Raw genomic sequence first — 13909 nt, 5'->3', positions numbered from 1 at the left:
CATATTTCACATTCTTAAGAAAAAAAACCAAAATGAAGCATTTGGCTGAGCGCCGGTGGCTCACGCCTGTCATCCTAGCGAAGGAGGCTGAGATCTGAGGATGATGGCAGGAAACCAGCCCAGGCAGACAAGTCCATGAGACTCTCATCTCCAATTAACCAGCATGAAGCTGGAAGCAGAGCTGTGGCTCACACAGCAGAGAATCGACAATGGAGCAAGTAAGTTAACAGACAGTGGCCAGGCCTTGAGTTCCAGCCCCAGTACGGGTACCCAAAACAAGAACAAAACAAACAAACAAAAACCCCCCAAAACAAGAATAATCCATCTGCTCTTTGTCAAGACAAAGAGAATCCAACTTATTCCTCCAAGTTTTCATAATATACTTTTCTTTTTGCTCTTCGGATTACTTCTTCCTAAGTCAGAAAGACTGGTAAAAATTGGTGCTGCATTCCTTGCTACATTTCCCGTGGCTCTGCCTGAACTATGCCAACGAACCCAGATTCTAGAGCCTGACTTTAGGGGTCACCAATAATCTGCTCCACGCCTGCCCTCCAGCCCCCCCACCCCTCTCACGTGGCCCAACCTCTGTCAGCTCACATGGGGAACTGTCGCGGCAAAGAGCACGGTGACCTCTGAAGTAGACTACGTGTCCCTCTCTTCCACATGTTCAGTGCTGCTGGCCTCAGGTTTATAGACAGGGCCTCCGTGAACCACAGTTATCAAAAGCCAGCCATGTTCATTCTCAATAAGGGGAGACTCGGAAGTTTCCGGGTGGCATCCACAAAGACTGTAAGGCCTTCGGCCTCCCCCTCTTCAGTGATATTTTCTTACTCTTTTGCTCAGTGACTCTGAGGAGGGCTAAATAGGTCACAAAGCACATCACTGCTTAATTATTTTAAAAACATTAGGAAGAGCAGAATGCACGGCATTATGAACAGATTATGAACAAAAATAAAAGCCATTTGTAGGCATTAATGATACATCAAGCTAATTCAAGCTGGCTAAAGTCATTAGGGAGGAATCCTGGGGCAAAACACAGCCCTGACGCGCAGTGCAGGCAAGTATTAAAATAACCATTTCCTATGTCATTGATAAAATTAATTCTATGAGGCAGAGATGAGTCTGAACATGAAAATCAAAATCCAAGAGAATTTACTAATAGTGTCTAATGATCTAATTCTGGCAACGCAGAGTTAATGCACACATGTCCACATGCATTCACGCATCCAAGTACATTTAGTGTTTCCCAGAAGAGAGCCACAGCATGAAAACCTTAAGACACAGGGTAAGAAATAGCCAGGAAGGACCAATGCTTCTATTTCTATTCTTTTCCACAGCATTATAAAATACAAGGCTTCATACATCCTCTAAGAACATCAATAGTAGGGCCCCATCTTCCTACTGTTTTTGAAAGAATCTATGATTGGCAGCCTTCTGCTGCTATACTGAATATTGGAGATCATTAACTCACAAAGAGAAAACAGTTCATTTCCACAAGTTCACGTCCACGTGACTGGCTCTATTGCTCGGGCCGTAAGTGAAGAGAGTCACTTGACGGCAGGAACCTGCGGCACAGCAAGTCTGCAACTGTGACCAGGATGAGTGAAAGGCAAAAGGAGCTGTGGTCGCCACATCCCCTTCAAGGCTGAGCCACCCATGACCTCAAGACCTCCCACTAGGCTCTGCCCCTTAAAGGGTCCGCTACACCCTCCATGCACCTTGAGGGACACTAGGGTCCCCACTGTAACAGACTCAAAATGTTGTTCCTCCAGAATTATACCTATGCCACTCTATATGCCTGGGGCAGCAGCCAAAGCCTGTGGACCAAGGGCCTTAATGATCATGGGGCTATTTCTCATAGGTGATTTCAAGCTAAGCAGAGAATTCCTCCTTAAAAAGTCCAGCCTCTGGTCCACTGAACAGCTTAACAGACCAGAGATAAACTCTAAGGAGAAACAGGCCAGTTCATACTTGCAATGTGAAATAATTGAGATAATAACACTGGGAAACACTCAGACTACACAAGGAAAGTCATCTCAAACAATCTTCAAATTAGTACTGGAAATGCTGGGGGTGGCGAGGTGACTTCGGGGTCCCGATGCAGCCCAGAGCTCATGAGTCTGAGAGCGGCCCAGGGGCCGGATGCCCGGCTCATCTGCCAGATGTACAGGGCACGTGCTGAGAATGCTTGAGCCCAAATGTTCAGAAAAAGTAACTTCAAAGCATTTTTGTGTTTTTTAAAAAATTATTTTATTTTAACCTTGGAATGTTTTAGTTTGGGGCGTTATGGCTTCGGTTTGTGATTGAACCCTAGTGTGTGGACAGGAAACGGGCTGAATTGGAAATGAAGACAGACGGGGCACAGCCCGTGGTACTGCACCCTCCACACACAGCGCTGGCTCGGAGGAGAGAGGAGGAGAAAGGCCGGAGCCCAGAGGAGCCCGGCCATCTCGTCCTCCCGCTCCACCACCTGCTGGCGGGGACAAGTCTATGTCACGCAGATCAGAATCCTTGCCATCCGGGAGAGAGCCGGCGCGCCCGGCTGACGTGCGCCCTGGGCGGCACACCTGCGGGCCCCAGTGTCTGCCAAGTGACCGCACAGAAGGAGCCAGTGACATTCAGGGTTCGAGACCGCAGGGTGGCCATCACCAGAATCAAGACCACCCTGGGGGAACTGAGCAGAGTCAGCTCTGGGGAAGGTGAGGTGTGTCCTGCTTCTCCCCACCGCTGCCCTGCCACGCGGGCACCGCGGAGCTCACGTCCGTGAGTGGGCATCAGAAGCCCTTGACCTCCGTGTAAATTCCAGTCACAAAGCAACAGCAACGGACTGGTGACTTGTCAGTTCACCCTACGACTCGCGAGCTGCTCCATGTACTTACGTTTGTCTATCTAGGGCTCGCGCTCACGTACACACACAGCTCTAATCTAATTTCTCACATGACAAGAAAAGAAAAACAGCAGCAACAGAAACAAGTAAGACCATGGGCAACCAACACTGAACGTTAAGCTGGCCTTGGGGAAGAATGGGGCTGGCCTAATCGCCACGCCCTTCAGCAGCACTAACAACCCAGTGAGGTGTGAGCGGGGTGCGATGGCACACACCAGGCGGGCGCAGAGGAGCCTGGGGAGCTGCCTGTGCTTCGGGACGCTCTGGTGCGCGAGCTGGGCCACACGGCTGGGTTGTTAATGCGGCCCCTGGTTCTGGAGCCTGTGGTTAGGCCTGAGCAGCTGCAGACATGCAGTATGAGCTGCACTTCTGTGTAGACTAGGGTCTCAGTCTGGCAAAGGATGGAAAGCAAACTGAGGCCCCCTAGCCCCGTAACCCTGGAGTCAAACAACCCCTTCTGGAATTGCCTGCTGACAAGCAATCGGAGCTCACTTATGACCAGCTTAACTGAGCAGGTAGGAGCAAGCACCAACAGAATGGTGCTGAAAAAGTGCTTTCCAGAACCTGGATTACCATTAGAATGCAAGCCAGCCACCGGTGGCAATGGGGCTGAAGGACTGACACATCTTCCTAGAGCAGAGACCAGGCTGCCAGGCACATGCCGGGATACCAGGATGAAGCGTGAAGCATAGTTGGTCAAAGGCAGGGGTGAAGGCTCCAGCCCAAAGGGCCTTACAGAAGCTGCCCTGAACCAGGCATGGGATCGCACCTCTGATAAGAATGACAGGCTGATTGAGGATGGAAGGTCTTGATGAGATACTCAGCTGACCCGGGTCCGTTCAGCAGGCGGATGACCACCTACAATGCGTCTTTCTTCTGTGGCTCTTGACCTGCCTAGCATGGCTGTCAGCAAACTGTCACATGTCTGTTTCCCAGTGGTGCTTGGGGTCCACACCAGGAGGACGAGGTTCGGGGCCAGGGTGGAGCAGGCCCTGCCACAGTACCTGCAACACGTACCCTGGCTGCTGGGGAGGCAGGTAAAGGTGACTAGAAGCAGCACATGCTACATGCAGCGCCGCTGACGTCCAGATTGCTCACAACTTGGGTGGCTCATGGGGCAAATCGGGGAAGGAGAAATGAAGACAATTCTTCATACCACTACCTATGTCTGCTCCTCACCCAACAGGAGGGGAAACCAGCACAGACTTCAAAGTACTTATACAAACGGGACCCATGCCTGTAATCCCAGCGGCTCAGGAGGCTGAAATCTGAGCACTGTGGTTCAAAGCCAGCCGGGGCAAGAGAGTCTGTGAAACTCTTATGTCCAAAGAGCCAGATGGAGCTGTGGTCTAAGTGACAGAGCACTAGCCTTGAGTGTAAAAGAAAGGGACAGCATTCAGACCCCGAGTTTAAGTTCTAGTACATGTACACATACACACATACGCGCACACACACACGCGCACGCACACACACACACACCGCTTATACAAGGATTCAAGGTGGATTCAAGTGGTAGAGCTTGCCTAGTGCACAAGGTCCTGAGTTCAACTCCTAGTACTGCACAAACAAACAAACACAACAACCTTATATACAAGTCAGATGCCACAATTTCAAAAACATAAAAATATGCCCAGGAAGATCTGGAGCCTTCACACTGCCTGGCCAGTACAATGAATCAGACGCTGTGGCACAAAGCGACACGCTCTCCGTGTGACACGCTCCCCACAGCAGATCAAGCACCCCACGGACACTGGATGCACAGCGACAACCTCAGAAGCTTTGGAAAGAGGTGAAAAAGCACCATCTCCGAAGAGACGGCAGAAAACAGAGGCTCCCCGGCCGCCTGCCCGCACCGCCCTGGGGGCCTGGCCTCCCCCCTCCATACATACCCCCTTTTGGGGGCCCCTGTCCCCCCCTCCTCCCAAGATGGTGCTGCTCAAGGTCCCAGGCTCCTCTCCTGTAACGCGGCTGGCCCCAGGAAGGTGCTCTGCGACGTCCTGCCCTCCCTGAACACCACACCCCTTCACCTGACCAAAGGCCACGGCGGACACACTCCCCAAGCTTCCTGCCACTCTGTGCTTTTGTTATTTTTCTGTTGCTTTTTGTTTCGGCGATAACGGGGTTTGAACTCAGGGCCTTGTGAAATGTGATGTGTGATGTGTGGCTTAGTCACATATCCTGCCCCATTTTTCACTGTTTTGTTCTTTTTTTTGAAGACAGGTTTCCTCACCCAGGGACGGGACCACAATCTACCTATTCTAAGTTTGCCGGTGCTGCTGCGGTCACAGGTCACGTCAACCGTCTGTTCCCGCTTGTGGAGATGGGGTTTCACAGACTTTTCTGTTCAGGCGGCCCAGAGACCTGACTCCCCCGGTGCAGCTGGGGATGGAGACGTGTACCACCATATCCAGCTGCAGGCCGAGAAGGGGCCTTATGAAGTTTTCTGCCTGGGTTGGGCTAGAACCTTCCCAGCCTCTTAAGTACCTAATACAACTCAAGATGACAAGCATGAGCCACTGACACTCAACTCAGACCTCATTTCTTGAACTATGAAACTGTACAAGTTTCAGTTTCCTCCTCGAGGACTAAGACGGGTGCTTGCTGAGGATGCTCCTGTGGAGTCAGTGACGAACTGTGGCAACAGGTATGTACGTACGTACACACACACACACACACACACAACCACAACTGCCATTTAAAATACAGACAAACCTCGCTTCTCTCTTTTTTAAAGTATCCTCATATGCAATAAAAATATTTTAGGGGCAGGGGCAGCCCCCCCCCCGCCCATGACGGTCAACCTGGATGTCATTTATTTCCTTCAGATTATATAAAAACTAGCAAGCACTAAAAATGCCATATGCAGCAGGATTTGCCATAATCTTGCTTCGTCCCTAGTATTAAAAGATTCTTTGTATATAAGCAGCTCATTTATTCACGGAAAATTCACACTGCCAAACATGATAAATCCTGGTATTAAAGGCATGTATTACCATGCCCAACATCTTTTTCTTAAAGAAAGGATTAGATTAAGAAGAAGCAACTATGATAAAGAAATGGCAAAGTACCGAAGGCTGACTGAGAATGAAGTCATGAGGAACAGCTCACGGGACTCTCCATGCTGCATGTCTGTTCCCAGGAAAGATGATGGGACATGCAGACTCTGCCCCAGGACTGTTTGGAGTGGGTGTCCTGTCTCTTCTGAACACCCCACTGAAAGCAGGCAGAGGACTGGAGAGTGGCCGTTGGGTCACACTGCCGGCCCACCACACGCACCTGCCACCCAGCAGCCCCGCTGCCTGTGAGCCCCCGCTCCCCTCTCCTGCCCTGCCCCAGTGTCTCAAAGCCATGGCGCCTGGCGCTGTGTGTTTACCGTCCTGGAAGACACGCTCCACGTTGAGCCCGTATGTGGCGCAGGTCTCATAGTACGTGCAGCGTTTCAGGTCGTTGGAGAGCTTCCGCGCCCGCGCGTCGTCGATGACCCGCGGGTTCGTGGAACTTATGGCATCTGCAACAGAAGAACAAAGCGTGATGCTGGCGACCACACACACCCATCACACGGGCTTCTTGTGACTGTGTGACAGATCTCAAGCCGCCACTGTCCCCAGTGGAGCTGTAGTTCCTTCCAGGCTCTCAAGTTGTGAAAGCAAAGTTAACTCCCCAAAATAGCAGCCTCAAACTCCAGAACAGCCCGTCATCCGTGGGCAGAAACTTGTGTGAGCAGACGGCTGCTGAGACTGCAGTCAGAGCGCGATGATTTGGAGTAAGAGGAAAATGCAGCTCGGCAGCAGGAGCCGTGTAAGGGTGCACAGACTGGCCCCACCTTCTGTGAGCGAGGAATGCCTGTGGAGCCCACAGCGGGAGGAGAGAGGCCTGCTGTCAGAGCAGCAGCAAGCAGAACCCACTGGGAAGAGGGAAGCTGGGATCGGGGCTGGCAACAGCCTGCAGGGCAGAGGGAGATGGGGGGGGGGGTCCGGGACGGAGGGGAGTGGCCCTGCAGGTCACTCAGGATCGGCTTTTAGGCCCTGTGCAGAGGACACCATCCAGTGCTGCGGGCCACAGGGGCGGGTGGGGTCCCATCACCTGGGGCATCCAGGCATGGGGAGACCGAGCAGCACAAGCATGGATGCCCACACAACTCCCTTTTCATCCAGGCCTCCCCACACCCTTGGGCCACGGCCCACAGAAGGGACTGGACACGGTGTGCTGGGGGGAAGGACAGCAGGCCTCTGTCGGAGGTTTCCTAACGCGAATGATTCCAAGGGTTGAAGGCTCACTCTCTAAAGGAAGCCACCAGCGGGGACTCTCCCTGGCCGAGCAACGCTGCGTCTGCTGCCCAGGACAGCCATAGCATCCACCCCGGGGAAAATTCGGGGAGCATGCCTGGCACCCACTTTCTCAAGAGCAAAAAAGGAATACGTTGAGGAAGCAATACATTCCTCTTTTCCTTTTTTTGGTCTTTTTGAGATAGTGTTTGACCGCGTACCTCAGGCTAGCCTTGAACTAATAATCCTCCTGCCTCAGCCTCCCAAAGGCTGGAATTACAGACATTTGCCACCTTGCCCGGCCCAAGGAAGACCTGGATAAAACCAGCCCCAGGGGAAAAACAAAACAAAAGAGCCGGGTGCCAGTGGCTCATGCCTGTAATCCTAGCTCAGGAGGCTGAGATCTGAGGATCATGGTTCAAAGCCAGCCTGGGCAGGAATGTGAGATTCTTTTTTTGGGGGGGGGGGTCTGGTCATGGCGCCTGAACTCTGGGCCTGGGCACTGTCCCTCAGCTCTTCAGCTCAAGGCTAGTGCTGTACCACTTGAGCCACAGCACCACTTCCGGCTTTTTTCTTTTTTTGCTTATGTGGTGCTGAGGAATCAAACCCAGGACCTCAGGCATGCAAGGCAGGCGCTCTACCACTGAGCCACCTTCCCAGCCCAACTGTGTGAGATTCTTATCTCTGATACAACCACTAGAAAACCAGAAGTGGTGCTGTGGCTCAAGTGATAGAGCACTCGCCTTGAGCTGAAGAGCTGAGGGACAGCGCCCAGGCCCAGAGTTCAAACCCCATGACCAACAACAAAAAAGAAAAGGAACAAAAACAACTACCAAGCACACACGTGCCATATGCTGACTGATCCACCAAATGCGCCTTGCCAATTTCTCTGGCAGCCCTTCCTAAGAGGCGAGAGTCCGGCCTGTCAACGCCTGAGGTGTGCATGGCCCCAGCCCGATTCCGCCCTCCACCGTCAGAAACGCTGGTGAGAATGGAGACAGCTGCACAGTCCTATCTTCACCAGAGGAAGCTAAACTCCGAGAGTTATTGTAAGTCCCTGAGAGAGCAGAGAGGCCTCAGCTCCACCTCTGAGCCCGGGCAGCTCCGGAGCTCAGCTAACACCAGGAATCCAAGCTCACTCTTGCTTTGGATATTCCACCTGGCCTGTAAGGCAGCTATAAGTGGAATGTGCTGTTAAAAGGTCATTTTATACTTACTAAAAGTTCTCAGACGCTCTCGGTCACCTCAAAGGGGCCAATGTGGCATGCAGGCCCCAGACACTCAGCCCGTTCTGGAGAATGATGCTCTACTTGCACATGACCTCTGTGATCCTTGTTTACACTTTCAATCATCTCTAGATTTATCCATTCATTATCCATTTTGGGACAGTAAAAAGCTACATAAGTGGCTGTTACACTTTTTAAGGAGTAACGACAAGGAAAGAGGGCTGTACATGTTAAGAGATGGTTTAACCCACAGCCAGTGGAGCTAACAAGCAAGGAATTTTTGTTCTGTATCGCTGCCTCCTCGTGGCCACCAGAGGGCGCTGTGGCACAAAGAACTTCTATCTAGTTTAGGTTCAACCTGCTTTTTGCTCCTTGGGTTTCAGCAGTAAGAGGAGCCACAAGGCACTGTTGTGCTTTCCAGGAGTCACGGGTGCTGTCCTTGAAGAGCCAATTCCAAGGTCCTAGCTAGCACAATGGGAGGGTGCTGTCACTTCATGAACAAGTCCCTACTTCTCAGCACACAAGCCCACCACCGACGGGCTCTGGGCAAGCCTAAACCTTCCCGTCAGGGCATCCTGAGTGCTACCTCAGTGGCGCTCTGTGCATGCCATCCACAGCCAGCTTCTCAGCAAGAGTGCGCTAACACGAGGGCACAGGCCTGTATACCTGGAGGATTCAGCAAAATCAGTGCATGAAAGAACGGAAGGAATCATGAGATTTTTTAAGAACATGACTACTCTGTATGTCCTCACATTTCTGACAAAGCTGTCTGAAAGTGAATGTCATCTGCGCTCAGAGAATTCGAGGTGGTCCTGGGCTGCACCCAGGGGACTGCTCTACCACTGGGGCAGAGACCAAGAACCTGGACCTGAGGCTGACTCCAGGGCACGTTACTAAAAGGCCAGGTTTACAAGTGACCCAGAGGAAACCCAGAAATGGGCCCCACAGAAACGGGTTCTGTGCTCTCAAGCACAGATGAAAGCAACAGACCCCACGATGCTGACAGTGAGGTCACAGCTAACCTCTAGTATTCACGGCACACTGAAGGTTAAATAAGCTTACTTACTTTATTATAGTGAAAGCCTTTTGCTTATGAACTTTTTATAAAATAAGGCATTAGAAAACAACAGAGAACGAGTCTGTTTTTTGTAAAGCATGTCTGTAGCTGCACTGTTTTGAGGTGGTTGGTTTGTGCACAGAATCAAATCAGGAAACACACACAATGCATGTGTCTCGTGGCTTCTCTATGCAGGAACTGCACACACTGAAAACTCACCCTGGGTCCCCACCAGCACGAGCGGGACCTCGCTGGTATTCCGATAGTTGGCCATCCGGCTGTAGTAGTGGTAGACCGTCTGGAAACTGATCTCATCCTCCAAGCTGAAGACGAAGATGACCGCGTCCACCCACATGGCAAACTGCAGAGAGGCAAGGCAGAGGGGGCGCTGAGTGGGGGTGCAGGTCGGAGGCGGAGGCCCCGGGGTCTCTGGGTCTTCTTCAGACCTGGGAGTGCCCAGATGGGGGACAGCCTCCAGGCCGGGTGTTACCACGGATGGTGGCTGTACCACGCACACCCATCGACAGAGCGCACGCAGCTTCCCGGACCAGTGTTGCCGTTCCTGCCAGGCCCCTCTTCAGAGAGAGCCCACGACCCTGCGTGCTCTGTGCCCCAGACCGGGCAGAAGCTCCTCTAGGGGCTGGAGATGTGGCTCAGGCGGTAGAGAGCCTGCCAATGAGGTAAAACATCAGACAGTGATTTTGAGTCCTAGTTGCTGGTGGTGGGGAGCGGGGGGCGGAAAGAGGAAAAAAAAAAGGTTCCTCTGTGGGGCCTGGACCCCCCCGTGAGGTGGTGCTGAGCGTGGCCCGGCCCCCAGCCCCGCACCGGCTCTTCCTTCCCAGTGCTACAGGCATCAATGGGCACCCAGCCCAAGAGTGCCCCTCTCCAGAGCCCCATCGCCTGCCCGGGACTTCCAGGCTCCCCACCACCCACCGCCCAGGGCTGCCACTGTGGGAGCAGCCCCTCGCCAGACAGAGGCCGGCCCCCGCCCAGAGCCCCTGCCAGGAAAGGATCACTTATTCTGGGGAAATCCACAGAAGTTGGACCCGTGTCTACTGGTCCTGCTCTGCCCGCACCCACCCTGGCAGGTGCTCCCGAGTTGTCTCCGGAGGAGGGGCCCAGGGTGTCTGTCTCCACCCTGCACCAAGACCTTCCTCGTCCCAAGTGAAATCCCATCCAACACCAAGACCTTCCTCATCCCAGGTGGAAAGGAAGCAACCAAGAAAAAAACAAAAGAAAAAAATCCTGTTTGCATTCCCTAAAAAGAAGCTTCAGTGCCTAGGTAAGTTTAGATGGCCCCTAAACTCCAGCAAATGCCATAGGGGTTACCTCAATTTCCCCCTTACAACTAAAAAACATGTCCACTCTTACATGAAGCAGCTATGCGACCAGCCCTTGAAGTCCTAAGGCTCTAAGGACACACATATGATCCATCGCAAGAGAGAGTGTGAAGCAGACCTGAGGGAGCTGCACGCTGCTCCAGAACTGGATGGAGGGGGGGGGGGGCGCGGAGCGGCATCACCTTCCCTTTCTCTCCACCTGGAGCTGTGTCCCCCCCCGCCAGCCCCCGAGGGAGGAGGGAGTGCTCCCAGCTCCCAGCACGCAAGCTGCACCCCTGAACCTCCACACACAGGAGGTGCTGGCCACGGCCTCTTCTCCCAGGAGGGCGCTGTGACAGCCCAGCACCTACACCAAAACTACACCCAACACTAAGAACAAGGTACACCCCACACTAAACACAAGGTACACCCACCTAAAAATGAGGGAATGGGAAAGGGGGCCATTTGAAAGAGAAACACAAGGCAGTTAAAGCAGCCAAGTTTCTGCTCTCCCCTGGCACCCCGTTGGCCACACAGGGCGCCAGAGCCCGTGTATGAGGCCCCACCTTCACGTACCGGCCATCAACACTCCACACGCCGGGAAGACAGGAAGACAGAAATCAGGCCTGTGGTTTTAAAAGGCTCTATCCTCCTATTCCCCAAGTTTGTGGAGCCCTTTAATCAGGAACAATTTCAGGCTAAATACTCCTGAGGAAGCATGTGCCAGAATAACGGGCTGGTCCTCAGGGAAACTGAGTCAGCACTTCCTCATAGCCAGAGGCCAAGGTGACCTCCTAAGGGCCCCAGTTCTCGGCACTGCTGGGGTCGCTAGCAGCCACCTGGGAGCGCTACCCCGCCTTGGGGAAGGCCTCAGGATGCCAGCGTCCACAGGACACAGGCTGGTCCCCTCCAGGACTGACCTGCGCACTATGGCCCAGGGGACACCCAGGGTCACTGAGACAGGATTCTGCTTACACAATGAACACCTTTTTTTTTTTTTTTTGTCGGTCATGGGGCCTGAACTCTGGGCCTGGGCGCTGTCCCTCAGCTCTTCAGCTCAGGGTAAGCACTCTACCACTGAGCCACCCCCAGAATGAGCACTTTTGATGCACAATACTGAAGAAAAGAAGGAAAAAAGGGGGGGTTAAAAAAAGGAAGAAAGGAGGCAAATTTCCTGCCATAGGCCTTATTTTCTTAAAGCAATTCCTTAACTAATTATACCAACTAGTTAAAGAAGTAAAATGGCATTTTATCAAACATTATTTCATATTTTGGCATATTAAGGTCTGTGGAAGATAAATTATTTTTAAATATCAGATTAAAGAGATCTCAGAGGAAAAGCACCATTCGAGACAAAACACCAGACCTCTGAGCAGCACACCAGATCTCCTAAGCAGCACACCAGACCTCTGTCAGTACACCAGATCTCTGAGCAGCACACCAGACCTCTGAGCAGCACACCAGACCTCTGTCAGTACACCAGACCTCTGAGCTGCACACCAGACCTCTGAGCAGCACACCAGACCTCTGAGCTGCACACCAGACCTCTGAGCAGCACACCAGACCTCTGTGCAGCACACCAGACCTCTGAGCAGCACACCAGACCTCTGTCAGTACACCAGACCTCTGAGCTGCACACCAGACCTCTGAGCAGCACACCAGACCTCTGTGCAGCACACCAGACCTCTGTCAGTACACCAGACCTCTGAGCTACACACCAGACCTCCGAGCAGCACACCAGAACTCCGAGCAGCACACCAGACCTCTGAGCAGCACACCAGACTCTGAGCAGCACACCAGACCTGTGAGCAGCACACCAGACTTCTGTCAGTACACCAGACCTCTGAGCAGCACACTAGACCTCCTGAGCAGCACACCAGACCTCTGAGCAGCACACCAGATCACCTGAGCAGCACACCAGACCTCTGTCAGCACACCAGACCTCTGTCAGCACACCAGACCTCTGAGCAGCACACCAGATCTCCTGAGCAAGTACACCAGACCTTTGAGCAGCACACCAGACCTCTTTTGTGTGAATCAGGCTGCACCTTCACGAGAAGAGATGCTCCAGAAAGAACGCCAAGGAAGTCCTAAGTCTGCTTCTGCAACATCAATGGGACCAGCTACTCCTAGAGCATGGCTCCATTTGAACTAGAAACTCACAATGTCAACAAAACACTGAGCTGGACTAAGTCGGCTGAGACAGAGGACTCCCACACGGCACTCGTTTCCAGAATGCTCTCCTTCCAGGGGCTGTCAAGGAAACCACCACACACTACCCTGCACGTGGGCTTTCCGTGGAGCCCAATGGTGCCAACACGGCTGGCCAGCTCACGGAAACACCAGGTCCTGCCAGGCAGCAGGAATGGAGAGATGGGCAGAAAGGGCTTTAGAATCCAGCAGACTTTCTCAGTGACGTTACTATTTAGAGATGAAGTCAGCTGAGCAGCACAGACTACAGGATGTCTAAGTACTGTTCGAGTTAAGAGCAAATTTTGGCTTTCCAGCCTTCTTCCTCTGCCTCCTCCTCCTTCTCCTCTTCCTCCTAGGTTCTTGCTAGGCAGGTGCTCTACATCCTGAGCCATGCCCTCAACCCTTTTTGCCTTTGATACTTTCAAATAAGGCACTGTGGGGGTAAGTCTAGGCTGGTATGGACTACGGTCTACCTGTGAATGTTTCCCACCCAGGGGGATGACAGGCACTGGACCACTGCATCCAGAGACCAACTGAGATGAGGTCTCAAGTTTATGCTGAGGGTGGATGGGAACTGTGATCCTCCCAACCCAGCCTTCCACGCAGCCAGGATGACAGGCACACACCACCACACCCAGCTCCTGACTGAGACAACGTCTGGCCTTTATGGCCACGATGGCTTGAACTGCAGTCCCGGGAAGCTAGGGTTACAGGAGTCACACATACACTTAGGAGAAAAAAATGAAATCAGTCACACAAACTGAGCTTTTGTGAAAGCACTTGATTCCTTTCTGGAAATGGCTGCCCAGGAAGAGCTCAGGAAGCTCAGGTCCAAAGCCGGCTTCAGCCTGAAATACTCACCTGTGCCTCTGGGGGGCCCCCTTCATCTCTAATCAGCAGCAGGTAGCTCTGTCCATCCACAACAATCTCCTTCTTGAACCTGCCACCTGCCACACAGAAAA

General features: G+C 52.7%; 1 protein-coding gene across 1 annotated transcript in view; it reads right to left on the bottom strand.

Annotated features, from left to right (window-relative positions):
* Agap1 (ArfGAP with GTPase domain, ankyrin repeat and PH domain 1) overlaps positions 1-13909 on the bottom strand; it is a 345764-nt gene that overhangs the window by 265322 nt on the left and 66533 nt on the right. The window contains exons 5-7 of the mRNA XM_013023308.1: positions 13809-13894; positions 9655-9796; positions 6261-6395 (exon numbers count right to left, since the gene is read on the bottom strand). Coding sequence (XP_012878762.1) covers positions 6261-6395; positions 9655-9796; positions 13809-13894 — 363 coding nt within the window. The remainder of the gene's footprint in view (positions 1-6260; positions 6396-9654; positions 9797-13808; positions 13895-13909) is intronic.

This window comes from Dipodomys ordii, unplaced genomic scaffold, assembly GCF_000151885.1.
Source record: "Dipodomys ordii isolate 6190 unplaced genomic scaffold, Dord_2.0 Scaffold1, whole genome shotgun sequence".
Classification (NCBI taxonomy): domain Eukaryota; kingdom Metazoa; phylum Chordata; class Mammalia; order Rodentia; family Heteromyidae; genus Dipodomys; species Dipodomys ordii.
This window is presented reverse-complemented; position numbering and strand designations above follow the sequence as displayed.